Source organism: Pygoscelis adeliae, unplaced genomic scaffold (genome assembly GCF_000699105.1).
Source record: "Pygoscelis adeliae isolate BGI_AS28 unplaced genomic scaffold, ASM69910v1 Scaffold72, whole genome shotgun sequence".
NCBI lineage: Eukaryota > Metazoa > Chordata > Aves > Sphenisciformes > Spheniscidae > Pygoscelis > Pygoscelis adeliae.
Window position 1 is genome coordinate 1736646 of NW_008824286.1, and position 14018 is coordinate 1750663.

The following is a 14018-nucleotide window of genomic DNA, read 5'->3' on the forward strand; positions in this document are numbered from 1 at the left end:
TTTGCGTTTTTTAGCACTTGAGAAGCTCATGTTTTACGTACTGCATGTTGCGTGCACACTCAGCTGGAGGAAGGCATTTTTTGGCCATATGGTCTCCATGACCCACCCATCAACAAAGTAAATGCAAGTCCTTTAAACTAAACACACAGATGCACAACTGGGGACCTTCCGAGGCAGGTTTTCTCCTAGAAATCAGTGCTTTGTTGAAGAAGTCAGGTTTCTAGCAGAGATGATAGCTTTCTAGCTGCCTGCAGCCATTCATTGCCAGGACCAGATAACCCAAGGGCATCAGGGACCATCACCACAGTGGTGTGCAGGACAGCGGTGCCAAGGTCTGCACAAAATAGGTCCCTGTCAACATATTAGAGGAAGCACAGGCTCTGCAGAGCACTTATCATACTGCTCCCTTCTGCCAGCAGTTAAAATAAAGGGGTCTCCACTTCTGAACAGGCCCCGTGACACACACAAGCCCCACGGCACATGCCTCCGGTGGCCCTACCAGCCATCTCAGCAAGAAACGATCACATGGAGAAGTCACCCTAGGCGGGGAGGGAAGAAAATTTCAGGTGGGAAACCTGAACACTTATCACCTTCATGGTAAAGCCACACTTACAGGAGGATCATGGACTGACTGCCTGCTCAGCTGGGACTTTGACCTTGCAATGCAGAGCTGCACACCTATTTGACCTGGTGCCCATGTAGCTAAATCAAGGTTAAGCTTCTCTGTGTGAGTGACCCACATCGGCTAAGCAAAAGATTTAGTGTTGCACATAAATTGTGCAGTAGGGAAAACGGTTTGTAGGAGCAGGCAAGGATTTCTTGAGAGCCACATTAACTCGAGCGTTGACCCTGTGGAGTAGTAAGGGATGCAGAGCAGCAGAGTGGGAGAGGGAAGCTGTGGCCAGATTTTTTTGGGGGTATTTGCACCAAAGCAGGTTAAGAAGTTACTGTACTCTGCCAAGCATCAGGGCTGACTACAGGACTTTTCAAAGCACTGGTCTGCTTCAACCACTCATCACATAACTAAGCAAGCCTTACATTGCCCATCCAAGCAAGCTGAGCCCATCTCAGCTGTAGGATAACAAGCAGTAGGGAGGGGTGGTAATTTCTTAATCTGCTACAGCTTGGTGGCCAAGATGCACACTTCCCAGAGTACCCAAACAGACCAAGCAAAGCTTACCCAGAAGTGAATCAGCAATGCTGTTTGGTTTCTCTCTTTCACCAGATTTCTAAGTAACAATTATATGCATGATCTGTTTGAGTAACAGATGAATACAGCTTCCCTGTGCAACTCTGCCTCAGCACTGGCACAGAGCAGCAAGAAGCACAGGTTGCATCGGTGGGAATTATGGTTTTCAGGGTAATTGCCAATGATAATTGTGGTTTGCAAGGGTTATAAACACCACTAAGAGAAGCTGGTGTACAGGAGAAAATGATGAAATGAAGCCGAGCAAGTGAAGTGTTACACATTTTCAAGATCTGCCAAACCATCTGCAGATTCACAGGCAGTCACAAACAGGGAAAAAAAAAAAATCACAGACCAAAGCAAACTAGGGCACAAAGCCAAAGCCTATATGACCCCTGTAAACACTCCCACTGAGGATCAAAGAGGCTGAAGATCATTTTAGTTTCTCCTCTAAGCTCCTGTGACCACATTACCCTCAAATAAAAGCACTGACCCAAAGTTATCAAGCACAGCTGGGGTGCGGGGCACCTGGAAGGTAAGTTTTCAGAGCAAAGAAAACCACCTCAAAGCCACCAGGTTTTGTTCCCTGACCGATAGAGAGGCAATGGCAGCCCACAGAGCAGTTTTGCCTAATGCAGGAAAAAGGCTCTGCATTTTAGCTCATGGAAAGCACCCTTAAGGAAACAGGGACTCCCAGTCTGAAAACAATGATGGGACAGAAAAAGGACCCTTTCTCAGATGATGCAACGTCACGGGGAGAATTTGCACAGTGGGGAACTGCAGAAAGCCTCCACTAGAGCAGAGACGGAGACTGTGGGAATGTCCGCCCTAAAACATCTCTGGTGCCATCTAAACTAAAACACACTCAGAGCCCAAAACCCCTCCTAAGCATGGGACCAAGCCAGTGCATGAGAAGCATGAGATGGAGTCAGCAAGTTCTCCAGCTCCTGCTCCACCAGCAGCCTGTCCCCAGAGCATGGTACAAGAAGGAAGGAGCTTTCCTCTACCGCAGGCTCCTGCATGGTGGCACGTCCTCACATGCAAGGTCACTGGGGGCAGCCAAACAAGCTCACAGCTTCCCGATCCACCCCGTGTCCAGAATTAGAGCAGCCGAAATGCCAGGCAGAGCTTGGCAGGGATGAGCTCCTGCCATCTGGGGAACAGGCTCACGTGCATGCTTCATGGGCAGCGAGAGCCCCGGGCCTTTCTGACGCCTGCGCTAGCATGCACGGGCTGCATGCTCAGCTACCCCGGCTACCAGCTGCTCACAAACCTCCTGCTGCCATTTGGCCTTGGCTGTTCCCAGGCGACCCAGGAAACCTGTGGCCTGAAGAAGTGTCTGTCTGGAGGCAGCTTGGTGGTTTGGGAACAACAGCTGCCAAGACTGAAAAAATACGATTTCTCCCTCCAGCCCCAGCCTTGCTTATCCCATCTGACACAGGAACAGCACTCTCTCAAGTAGAGAGAGCCCTTTAAAATCTGTCCTTGAGAAAACAGATTACACTGAAATGTGACGTTTGGAGAGACCAGCTGTGCAAGATAATCAGAAAAAGACACCATTTCATTGGAAAAAAATGCTTGTATTTGCATGGAGTGTTCAATATGGAAACGGTCCTACAGATACTGCCCAAAGCAGAAGGGTCTCCAGCAGGGTCTGCACCACTGACTCCAGGAGGGAGCCGGGGGTGGGGGGCTGAAGCGGGTTTGCAAAAAACCTTCATGAGAACACTTCATAGTAACAGGACAGGCTGCCCAGCCCTGCCCATGCTTACTGGCACCTATCTCCCACCACAGTAATGCATGGCAGCAAATACCCAAACGTGTTCTGGGAAGGCTGAGAGGCTTTTCGAGTAAAAGCTTTACCGGAAAGCTCAGCCTCTACAGTCCCTGCAGTCATGCTCGAATCCTGTTGCATCATAACAAGGATCAAGATAGAAGTTGTGTAATGATGGAGCATAGCCTGGGAGGGGCTGGTGAAAAGGTTTTCCCAATATGTTCAGAAATATTTGGCAGCACTGAGAGAACACTGTTGAGTAAACCTGGCAACAGAAATCCCAGATAAAAGAAAAATCTTATCAATTTAACAGCATCACCTTCTAAAACCATAGTTAACTGAGACCTGCATTAAAACCACCCTATGATTTTCGCCTCCAGTGCCCCCCCTACACATAGGCAGGGCTGAACAAAGCTCCACTGTCAAATCCATCTCTGAGCCAAACCATCTCAACTAAAAGTTGACCACATACCTAGGATGAATGGGTTCCTATTGCTGTAAAGAAACCCAAACCAGGCTGGCAAACAGCGCTGTGCTGTGCCAGAGCAGGAACCCTGTGCTCTGCAGAGCTCCATGCACTGTGTCCAGCCCCCAACGCCCATCCTCTCCAGCCCAACTGACTCAAATGCAGGCATTACTGTGCCTGTATTTTACAAAACAGCTAAAATGGAGCATATTTCTAAAGGGACACTGGGCCACCATCTGCTTTATGATCAGGGAATTGGTCTTCTAACCACCTTTAAAAATAGCCATATGGAAACACAGCCTACAAAGAAAACACCCAACACCCTGCATGGTTGTTAGTGTCCCATAGGAAAAACCACATCAATCTTTCTGCCCTTCCTTCTCATTAAATACATTCTCAGCTATGCTTTCTATCTGCAGCCTTTCAGAACCTGAACAAGTACCAGAGGCATCTAAAGAAGTAATATTTATCTTGTGCAGTCCAACCACTGTTCACTTCATCATACCCTGAGCGACGCCTACAGCACAGAGCCCAGCTGGAGGTAGACACTGCTCCAAAATCACTTGTTTGTTTATTGACCCTCTAGAATTCCCTCCAATTTTCCCACTCACCTGCCAGGCTACGCCCTAAAATCTACTTCAAGCCCCTTTCTCTAGACAGTGGGATGCTCAGATATCTCTAAAGGAACCGACACCTCCCAGCTTACACCGCTGCTGGTTCATCAGCCAACACAAGCAAGCGAGTAAAGTCAACGTGGTGGGGTTTGAACAGCCTGCATTCGCACCTGAGAGCCAGAACACTCAAGGGTAACAGTTTTAAAGAAGATAGGGTCAACAGCAGTCAGCAAGCCCCTCTTCAAGGGAAATCTACTATTATTTTGCCACATTTGACAAGATAAGGCAGTTTACAAGTAATACAGACCACATGTAAATACCCCGGTGATGGTGTCAGCAGCCATTCTGCGCTGACGGGTATCTGCTCAGCGGCAAAGGGAATTCTGCTCCTTTGTGGCTTCACATTTTTCCTACTCGCTTGATATTGAGTAACCATCAAGTCAAGAGGATACGCATTAATTCTAATTATGTTCTTACTTTAAGTATTTTACAGCACAGGAGAACAGCCAATGAAGAAAAACGATAGCTTTTTACCTATTCTATTTAGAGGAAAGTTTAAGATTTTTAAACAAAGAAATTTTCACGTTTTTTTGAACAAAATGATTACGTAGTGTTGCAAGCAGAGCTCATATGCAAGACTTACGCAGTAGGTCACCGAGTCTGGCTGACCTCAGCCAGCACTTCTATCCCTGCAAGCCAAATCCACAGAACGCTGCAGAAGAATGCAAGAGTTTGACACGAGAAGAAACATTTTAGATGTTTTAGATATTACCATAAGTAATATTTTTCACAGGAGCATGGACTATTTTTACCAGTCCAATGGGAGGAGAGCTTACTTCCAGCACAACACAGCTATTCTTTGTTTAAACAATTTGCAGTCGGGCTATGAAACATATCCCGGACGAAGTTTCTATAAGTAAAATAGTCAATAAGCCATCTGCAGCTGGGGAATGCCCCATTTTGGGAAATACTGCATCTCTGGATGGAGCGTACTGCCAAATTTTCAAGACCTTCTAGAAACACTGAAAGCTGATTTCAATGGAGGCTCAAACAATATCCATCGAGGCCATGATAGGAAATTAAACTTTCAATCAGATTTTGGTGGACATTTCAACTTCATGCCTCAGAAACCTCTACAGGCGATGGCCAGATGTCACCTGCTGGACTGTCATCTCGTTCAATACAAGGAACATGTCTTAGAAGATGGTCAGCGGCAACAGGAATGCAAAACATGCTTCACTATCAGGTACCCAGGTGGGAAAAAGTAACCAGGAAGACCACTGATTTCCTTGAGGGATTCCCCTAAAGAAGGGAGGTGACATCTGCGAAATGATGGGCTTCGAATTTACGGAGAACTGCCATGGCTCATGATTTCGTATCACACCACATTTCAACATTTACAACACGTGATGCGCAGAAATGTGAACAGAGAACTGAAACTCTGCTCCAGCCATGCACAACAACTCTGACGCAGGGCTGGGCACAGGAGGAAAAGGCAAGCTCATTGCACTGGTGGGAGTCAAGAGGTCTCGTCAAAGCATTGGCAATCAATACTACAGCCTAACAGTTCTGGGCACAGAAAGCCCACCAGGCACAACAAATGCAACTACCCATGAGAAAAATGCCGTGCTTGGAACAAGAACCCACACACATCTCTTTTGGCAAAGTCTGATCACTTTGTCCCCTGTAAATGCCGCTACTCGGAGCAAGTCTCATCCACATCGAGCCCAAGTCCTTGTCCACTTCTGCTCCATTCACACCAGGATGCCAAGGAAGAACACACAAGCCATTCACACAGCTAAAATAATCAGGTTTTCTAGTCCAATGAGCATACTGAAGGCTCTGATCTTCCACGTCCTGAATCTGTACAGGAGTTCACCATCCTCTGCCCATGAGCTCTATTTATCCACCCCAAGTTTCACCTCTCCTGCCAATACTCACAATATGCCATCATTGCATAACCACGGTGCCCCTCCCAACAGTAAGCAAACTATTCATAAAACATATCAAGGTGCCTGTAGTATCTGCCAGCGTTACAAGATACAAGTTTCATAGACATGAGAAAATCTGGGAGCTATTGTCTGCGCACCCCCCCCTCTCTACTCACCCAGCTAGTTGCTGTGCAACTACACACCCAGAACCATGCAGAAAGGTGGCTTTGGACAGGGTATAAGCCAACATTTTAAGACAGGGGTGCAAGAAGCAATTAATGAAAAATTATTAAGTCCCTTGTACTGGATCAACAGAACCAGACCCTCTGTCAGAGCAATGAACAGCATGAGGGAAAAATACCGAGTAAGAACATAAAGGTAGCCACAGGTCTCATTTACACGGCAGTATTGCACTTCAGCACTGGGATGTTCGCAGCAGCTCAGCCAAGACCCTCTTAGACTAAAACAAAATACCATGCTGGGTCAGAACCAGGTGCCAGTGTTTTGTCTCCAGGAGCAGCAGCAGGAGATGCTGTTTATGGAGGGCACATGAGCCTGGCCACCATCAGCAGTGCAGTTTCAACACTGATCCCTGGGGGACCCGCTGCTGGTCCTGAAAAGTGACCATTAAAAGCGAGGAAGCAAAGGGAAAGGCTCCATAGAAAGACCTTTCTCCCATCACGGTTAAATTAATTTCTTGAACAACCCTTTGTGGGAAACCTCACTAAGGCAGTCTGAAAACAGCCGTATCCACACGCTCAGTGCCACCCGCCTTGCACTTTGGCAGGTCTGCCAGCAGAACTTCACTTTACAGCAGCTCCATCACCTTTCCCAGCAGACTGCACTGGTCCATGCTCACAGTGATCCCATTCCACCGTACCACTAGGATGCAAGCTGGATTTACCGGTTCCCAGGACCCCCTCTATTGCCCTCTCTAGATACAGCGGGGCTTGCAACTTCCCAGTCCTTGGCACAGCAGTCCTTTGCAATAACACACAGCATACCCTGGCCAGCAGCTCTGCAACTTCACATTCAAGTTCCTGCAGTCCTCTGGGGCGCATGCCATTTAATCCTGGGCACTTACTGGCATCCAACTTGTTTATCTGGTCAAATATTTCATGGATATTCCCTTGTATTTATATAAACAAAAGCTGTATCCCTGCCCGTAGCAGCTACCAAGGGTTTCAGAGCAAAAGGCTGGGAGCAAACAGCTCTGACACAACCCGAATGAAAGCTGCTCCCCTGATTCAAGGGTGCTGCCAGTGTGTGTTCCCAAGCAGGAGAGCTTACACAACCCCTTTCCTTACTGCTCAGCCACAGAGCAACCACCCAAGTGCTGCTCGAGTGCCTTCTTTCTTTACAGACTTGACTTAACAGAGGAGGAAAGTCCCATTCGGCCTACAGGAGCAGGATTACATGTAATTTGAGCTCAGCAAAAGCTACTTCCAGTGAAAATCCTCAATAATGCTGAACGCCCAAGCAAAACCACAGGCACTCTGTAATCAAGCAGTCACTAACCTTTAATAACTGTCCCCTTCCTGCATTGCACTGCAGAGTAGAAAAGTGTGAGGCTGAGAGCACTTGCTGCTCCCTGCTCCTGCTCTGCATGCTATGACTGAAAAGGCTCCACAGAGCAAGAACAGGGCTTGAGATCTCCGAAACATCAAACCAACCATCCTTCCCGGCATCTCCCTGCAAACCAGCATGCATACCTGACACGGATGAGTCAAGCTCTGCTTCCAAGTTAGCCCTCAGAAGGGAAAAACAATTTCAAGTGACTCCGTGCCTGCCAGCTGTCTAAGTAATGTGACACTCAAAACCCCGATTCACAGCATCCGGGAAAGCACACCCCACACACTGGAAGCCCACAGGACAGTACCTGTCTGAAGAAGGTATTTTGCTGCTCTCACATATTTAATTCATCCCTTCGGCACAATCACTCACCTGGTAACTATCTCTGAGATTTCACTAGTAATAAAGAGGACATAGGATGCAGCACACAAGTGCAAGCCATTAACAGAAACACTTGGGAGATATGACAGGAGAAAACTGGCAGATGCCAGGTCTCAGCACACACACATATAGCCTTTGGAAACAAGCTTCAGACCACGATCCCTGTGTTTTCCAGTCCCTCAGGCCAAACCAAGAACCTCCAAACCCTTAAGCAGGCATCACCATGCTGCCCTGGGGCAGCACAGTTCTCGTATCTCATCTACGACCAAACCCACAGCAGGACAATCAGAGTGATTACATGAAATCAGTTAATTTTAAGTCCAGCACAGCCTTGCTCTGAAAAGCCCACAGCTGAAGATAGAGACTCCATCTACCAATGGAGGAAAGCCAGGGAGCTACACCTGGGGACAAGCTGCAAGTCCCTCCTGTCCCAGTTTGCACTTATATATGAGCATCTGAACACAGCAGCTGTTTGCACTACTGCCACAGCACTAGCCATACTGGTTGGTGACTGTCCCAGAACTGGGAGAGGAAGAATTCCACCAAAGAAATCAGGAAAGCACATGACCTGGATGTGTCTGATACACAACAGCTACTCCCTTTACTCCTTAATACCAGGTTTCTATTGATGCTCCCACCATTCCCACTCTTGCACCTCCCACCCAGCTCAGAGTCAGAGAGGGCCCCACAAAGCAGAGATGTTCTCATTTGGAGTTACGAGAAACACCGCTATAAAGTATTCAGGCAGATGCAGCCAGTTTTGTGAACCCCCTCCCAGGCTGCAAGATTTCACAAAGCCCACCAGAAGACAGCTACACTTTCTGTGATGGAAAGCTACAACTATCATTGCCCTTGAAGGATGGTACAAGATCTATAGCTTAATAAAATGCAAGTACATTCAACATATTTTTATTACCTACTTTAGGTGCACCTAATCTGCCTGATTTCCAGAAGCAGAGCATTGTACTGTCCAACAATGCTTCCAAAATAATTAATATCTGCTAAGACCACCAATCTATCACTCCACTCTCAGCACACGCAATGGGGATATAATATGGATTGCTGAGGATGCACCCCAGAAAGACTCTCATTTTCAGGGCTGAGTGGGGCCACCCCCTTTCCCATGGAGAATCCCCATCAGGGAAAGTAGCTGTGCTGAGCCTGGTAGTGCTGTGAGCATAAACCAAACACATGGTAACTTTTCCGTAATGCTTCTCACTGCTGCAGAGCTGACTCGAATTTCCCTACGGAAGCAATCCCTCCACAGTAGTAACACAGGAACAGCAGCATTGGGTATGGCCGTTCGGTAGCACCTGCAACATGTCTGTGGGCTGCTGAGAGCAGTCAAAGCTATGTGCCTGCAGATATGTATCAGTAAATGCAACCTTCCCAGTGGTGAATTTTTGTTCTTTAAACAACCTGTGTTATTTAGGGATGTGCTTTCACTACCAGATAGCGTTGAAAGAGGCTGGATCACTGGAAGTATGACAAGTCATCCAGGAATTTACCAAAGAAATGAAGAGTCAGTTTGGCGCAGGACACTCCAAAGTCCTGAAGCCAGCGGGAGTAGCAGAGCTGCGTGCATCATGTAGAAGCTGACTACAATTAAGCAATTCTGAAAGTCTTGATGTTAACAGCCAGCATCCTCAGTCACAGCATCTGTGCATATGACAGTAATGGAAGACTGATACCTGCAAAGGTGTCTAAAGAGAAAAATAAAACACGGTGCTGATCTGGATTATGCAGACCAAGCACTTTGTTCTCAGCAGTTTAAGGCAAGACTATTTCTGCAAACAGAAGAGGTCCAAACCTTTACAGCAGAAATACAACTGAAACACAGCTTCACCTGGCTTCATTCTCAACTCTGGGATCACACATCCCAGAATGAAGCACTCCATGGTGAGAGACAGCCACCAGATCGAGGTGCACTGGCAGCCCGCAGGGGCCCCAGGAACCAGCAGCTGTGGTCTTGTCCCATTTGGCCCCAGCAGCACATTTAGACCAAATCAGTGTGTGACAATCTGTATCCTCCCTGGAAGGCTGTGTCCAAAAAGTATTTCCAGCTTCCTAATAAAAACCTCCAGAAGCGCTCCCGAGTACTGTTCTGCTTTTTTTTTTTTTTAAACATGCTCTATAGTTGTTTTTTTCCTTACAGAAAGATTTAGTGGAAGAAATATCACAGCTACACCCCTTAAATCCTTTAGTACACTAAAAAAACCACACCTTCTCCATTTTATCATTGCATGTCATGTTTGTTCTAGGCCCAGAATGGAAGCGATAGGCGGTTATTCTTTTGTTTAAACAAAGTTCCAGTAAGCTCTGGCAGTCTTTACTGTCTTTGTTCCTCCTTTCTAGATGTGTTATTTCATATGCAAGCATAAGAAAGCAGAAAATTGATATGCTCTTCCAAAGATGGCAGAAGCCAGCAGCACCCTGCTAAGCCCATGCACCTAGGCTACAGGGAGGCTAAAAATAGTGTGCCAAGCTCTACCTCCTGCCTCTGTCCCCTGGTCCCACCAGGCACCACCAGCACCGCAGCTGGGCTGACTGGATTGAGAAACAAAGGCAAGAACTTAGTGCTTCAGCTATGCACAGGTTACATAGAGAAAAGGCTTCATCCAAGTACTTTCACATCCTGGGGTCTAATTAGAGAGAGTTTTGCAATAAGCATTTTACTTTTTTAATTCCCACCTGGTTATATTTTTACCTCCACAAGCTGCCCACACTGATGTTTGAGATTATCAACAAGCATTTCAGCATAGAACTAAGGGTTTGTCCATGCAACACAGGTATGCCTACAGCACGGTGAAGGCATACTGTGCTCCTGCTCTAATTAACGCTACCCACCACAGATGAAGTCCTCAGCACTGCTTGAAATCCCCTGCAAGTGCCCTCAGAGTTCCAGCTAGTTTGTCCAGTGCATTTTGCCTGCAAGGCCTGCGAAAGCCAGCGTAGACATCTACCTGCACAGTAACCACAGCATTATTGACTTCAGCCTTTCCAAGCAATTATGAAAGAGACTTCACTTTTGAAAGCAGCACTTTATCAGAAACATTTCCTGGAGCTTCTGTTCCTTTTTAGGCCACATCAGCAATACCAAACAGAGAAAGAGGAATCAAAAGCAGCAGGGGCAGAGATACTTGTAACATTCACAAGCAGCAAGAGATACCATAGTGAAACAGGCAACAGGGAAAACACAAGTGTTTCCTACCGACTCAGGATGGTCATTTTGAACTACATAGTCCTAACAGCACCAAGAGGATGATACTGCAACAGTAAACATCACCTATGTACAAGTTTTGCAGCATGAAGCAATCCCATGTACTGCCCTTTGTGCTGAAAGAGCAATCCCACATGGCTTGGGATTAGACCCTCTGAGCGGAGCAGATTTGGGCAGTCCTGGACCAGCAGCGATGCAGGAACCTTCAGAGCAGCTTGGCTGTAACAGATCCAGATGAGCTGCTTCAGTTCCTTCCAGTCCATGCAAAACTCCAGACAGCCACAGCCAGAAGCGCGCAGCAGCTCTGAGTTTTGTCAGGACCCATCTCTTCTCAGAGACACTCAGTAATGCCTGGAAACATCATTCGCTTTTTCCCTAATTTCTCCTCTCTGAAAGCAAAGACTGCAATCCTGTATCTTTTCAAAGCTCTCAGAGCCACGCAGTCACCGACACCTTGGTATAATCTCAGCACCTTTTGCTATCTAGCAAAATAGACATTCTTAGAAGCAAGCAACTGGCCATTTAAAATATCCAAGTTTTTCCTAGGAATCCCCTTTGGCTTTCGGAGGCTTTCATTTCCTTTTTGAGCTTTCACACGGTGTGACAAATCTCAAGTGTTTTAGGAAGGCAGGCTTGTTCAGATGTGAAAGGACAAGACGACAACAATTAACATTTTGTTATTGAAGAAAAGCACGCATCCAGAGAGGCATGTGCATGCTCCTAGAATAATTTAACGAGTCGGAACCCTTAGCTCTGCTTCCTCAAGATCTCAGTGCCACAAGCTCACGTATCAGTACCGCACACGTGTTCAGCATGCCTCTTCCGTCCCTCCTACCGACATTCCCAGCTGACAGCTCCAGACACCCCAGTGCCAGGTCACCTGTGACAGAACCATGCCAGGAGAGTTTATCCTAAAATAGTCAGGGAAAACTGTCTGCTAAGGAGGAAGAGACACCTTATTTTTCAGCACTGTGAACACCACGGCTGACAGACACCCACCATTTTAATATCCACTGCAAGTTTTGCTCAGCATCACAAATACCCCCACAAAGGCTGCCTGAATAACTAACAAGAAAAATCTTCATCAAGACCAAATTTAAGCTGTAGGCTGCTGCCTAACTGTCACCCAAAGATTTACATGCAAGAAGAACAATGTACCCACTCCGTCCATTAATCCCAGCACAGCTGCCAGCCCTGGCCTGCCAAATGGCTTTGTTTGCTAGCACACCTTTACCTCAATGAGTTTACAAAGGAGTTTTCATTCAGAAGCTGCAGTCATTTTACATCTGAGTGAGTTAGAGAATGTACTTAACTAGCAGGGAAGTAAATACTTTCCACCATTTCACCTGTGTCTCACCAACATGATTATTTGCTATGTGGTAAGTGTAATTCTTTTACTGAAGCAGTAGATAGAAACTCCAGTACAAGCCCAATTTTACAGTCACAGCCAGAACTACACTGGTGTAAACGTTCCCTTCTGTAGCAGGGTAGCCCCTAGTCACCTTTACACCAGCCACACATGGGGGGGACTCTTCAGCTGCACAAAATCACTCAGAGCAGCACAGTTGTTCATCGTTAGAGCATCTGGTATTTTTATTGCAATGACAGTAAAGTTTCTCCAGCTGCTCCCCTGAAGGGAGTCACCATCACCCAACAAGTTATTACACCCTAACAAGCGATACATTTAATTTTGCTTCTGTACTGCCACATACAGTCATACCCATGCAACATAAACGCATGCTAGTTCAAGGGAAACCACAAAACACACAGGTGGGCAAAGCACTGTTCTCAGTTTGGGGACACAGCTGTGGTGCCAGCTGAGCTAGTTCGGCAGGGGAGCATTAGTTCTGGATCTCAGACATCACTGGTGAAACCCGTTTTGCATCAACATGAAAATGTCAAGTTTCACATAGCTTTTAACACCAGTAACTACTCTGGTAAAAAAAACACAAACATATTTCAGATAGGGCTAGAAGTTAACTTTTCTTCCCCAAGACTGCATAGAGAAGCCAGCCTTTGAGAGTGCCATGGCATTATCCATGTTTAAGTACAAGGAATCAATAAATAAGCTCAGGTTTTAGAAGAACCTTTCTGCCACAGGAGTGGAAATTTGCCAGACCCACAAGACATGAAAACAGAAGATCTGGGGTTAATTTGCTTTTTGCTGTTGTATGTTAGCTGTCCCTCATCCCATGTCTCTACCTACACCTACCTACTTCACAAGGGAATTGCGGCACCTGCCTCAATACCTCTGACTGCTCTTAGCTTTTAGCACGTGCAACTGCAAAGGCAGAGCTGGAAGTCAAAAACTCCTCACCGCTGCGCTGGGCCACTCCAGTGCATCCCAGGATGGGCAGAGAAGCTCCATTGCACAGCTCTTCTCAAACACACGGAAAGCAAACACCTGCTGTAAGATTAAAGCCTCCCAGGTTTTACCATGTTTTAATTCACCTCAGCAGAAATCAACACCACTTGTACACTTTGGCATGATATTTACACACGCTCTACACCATAATAAAAACAGAAATTTACCAGTAAAAAGCAATTTTGTCCCCAAGTTTCTTCTCATTGACATTTCTGTCCAGGAGGTTGTAGCAGATGTTGGTGGTCGCCCCTTTCATCCACTCAATGAAGATCTTCCCCTTCGTCACGTCAAAGTTGTATTTCAGAAAGGGTCCCACGTGCTGGCTCTTCCAGTAAAACTCTTTAGCAATGCCACCCCAAAATTCTGCAAAGGCAACGGCCAGAGCTCGTGACCCAGCAAACAGGCACGGAGAAGGAAGACAACGCTTGAAGGAACGAGAGGGGCAGCCCCCGCACTCCTGCACCCCACGGGCGGGGGGCTCGCCGCGGCACAGCGGCCCCAACGCCCCC

General features: G+C 46.9%; 1 protein-coding gene across 1 annotated transcript in view; it reads right to left on the reverse strand.

Annotated features, from left to right (window-relative positions):
• ACSS2 (acyl-CoA synthetase short-chain family member 2) overlaps nucleotides 1-13870 on the reverse strand; it is a 33227-nt gene extending 19357 nt beyond the window's left edge. Inside the window, exon 1 of the mRNA XM_009318656.1 lies at nucleotides 13677-13870. Within this exon, the coding sequence (XP_009316931.1) occupies nucleotides 13677-13765 (89 nt within the window). The 5' untranslated portion in view covers nucleotides 13766-13870. The remainder of the gene's footprint in view (nucleotides 1-13676) is intronic.
• Nucleotides 13871-14018: the final 148 nt, after the last annotated feature.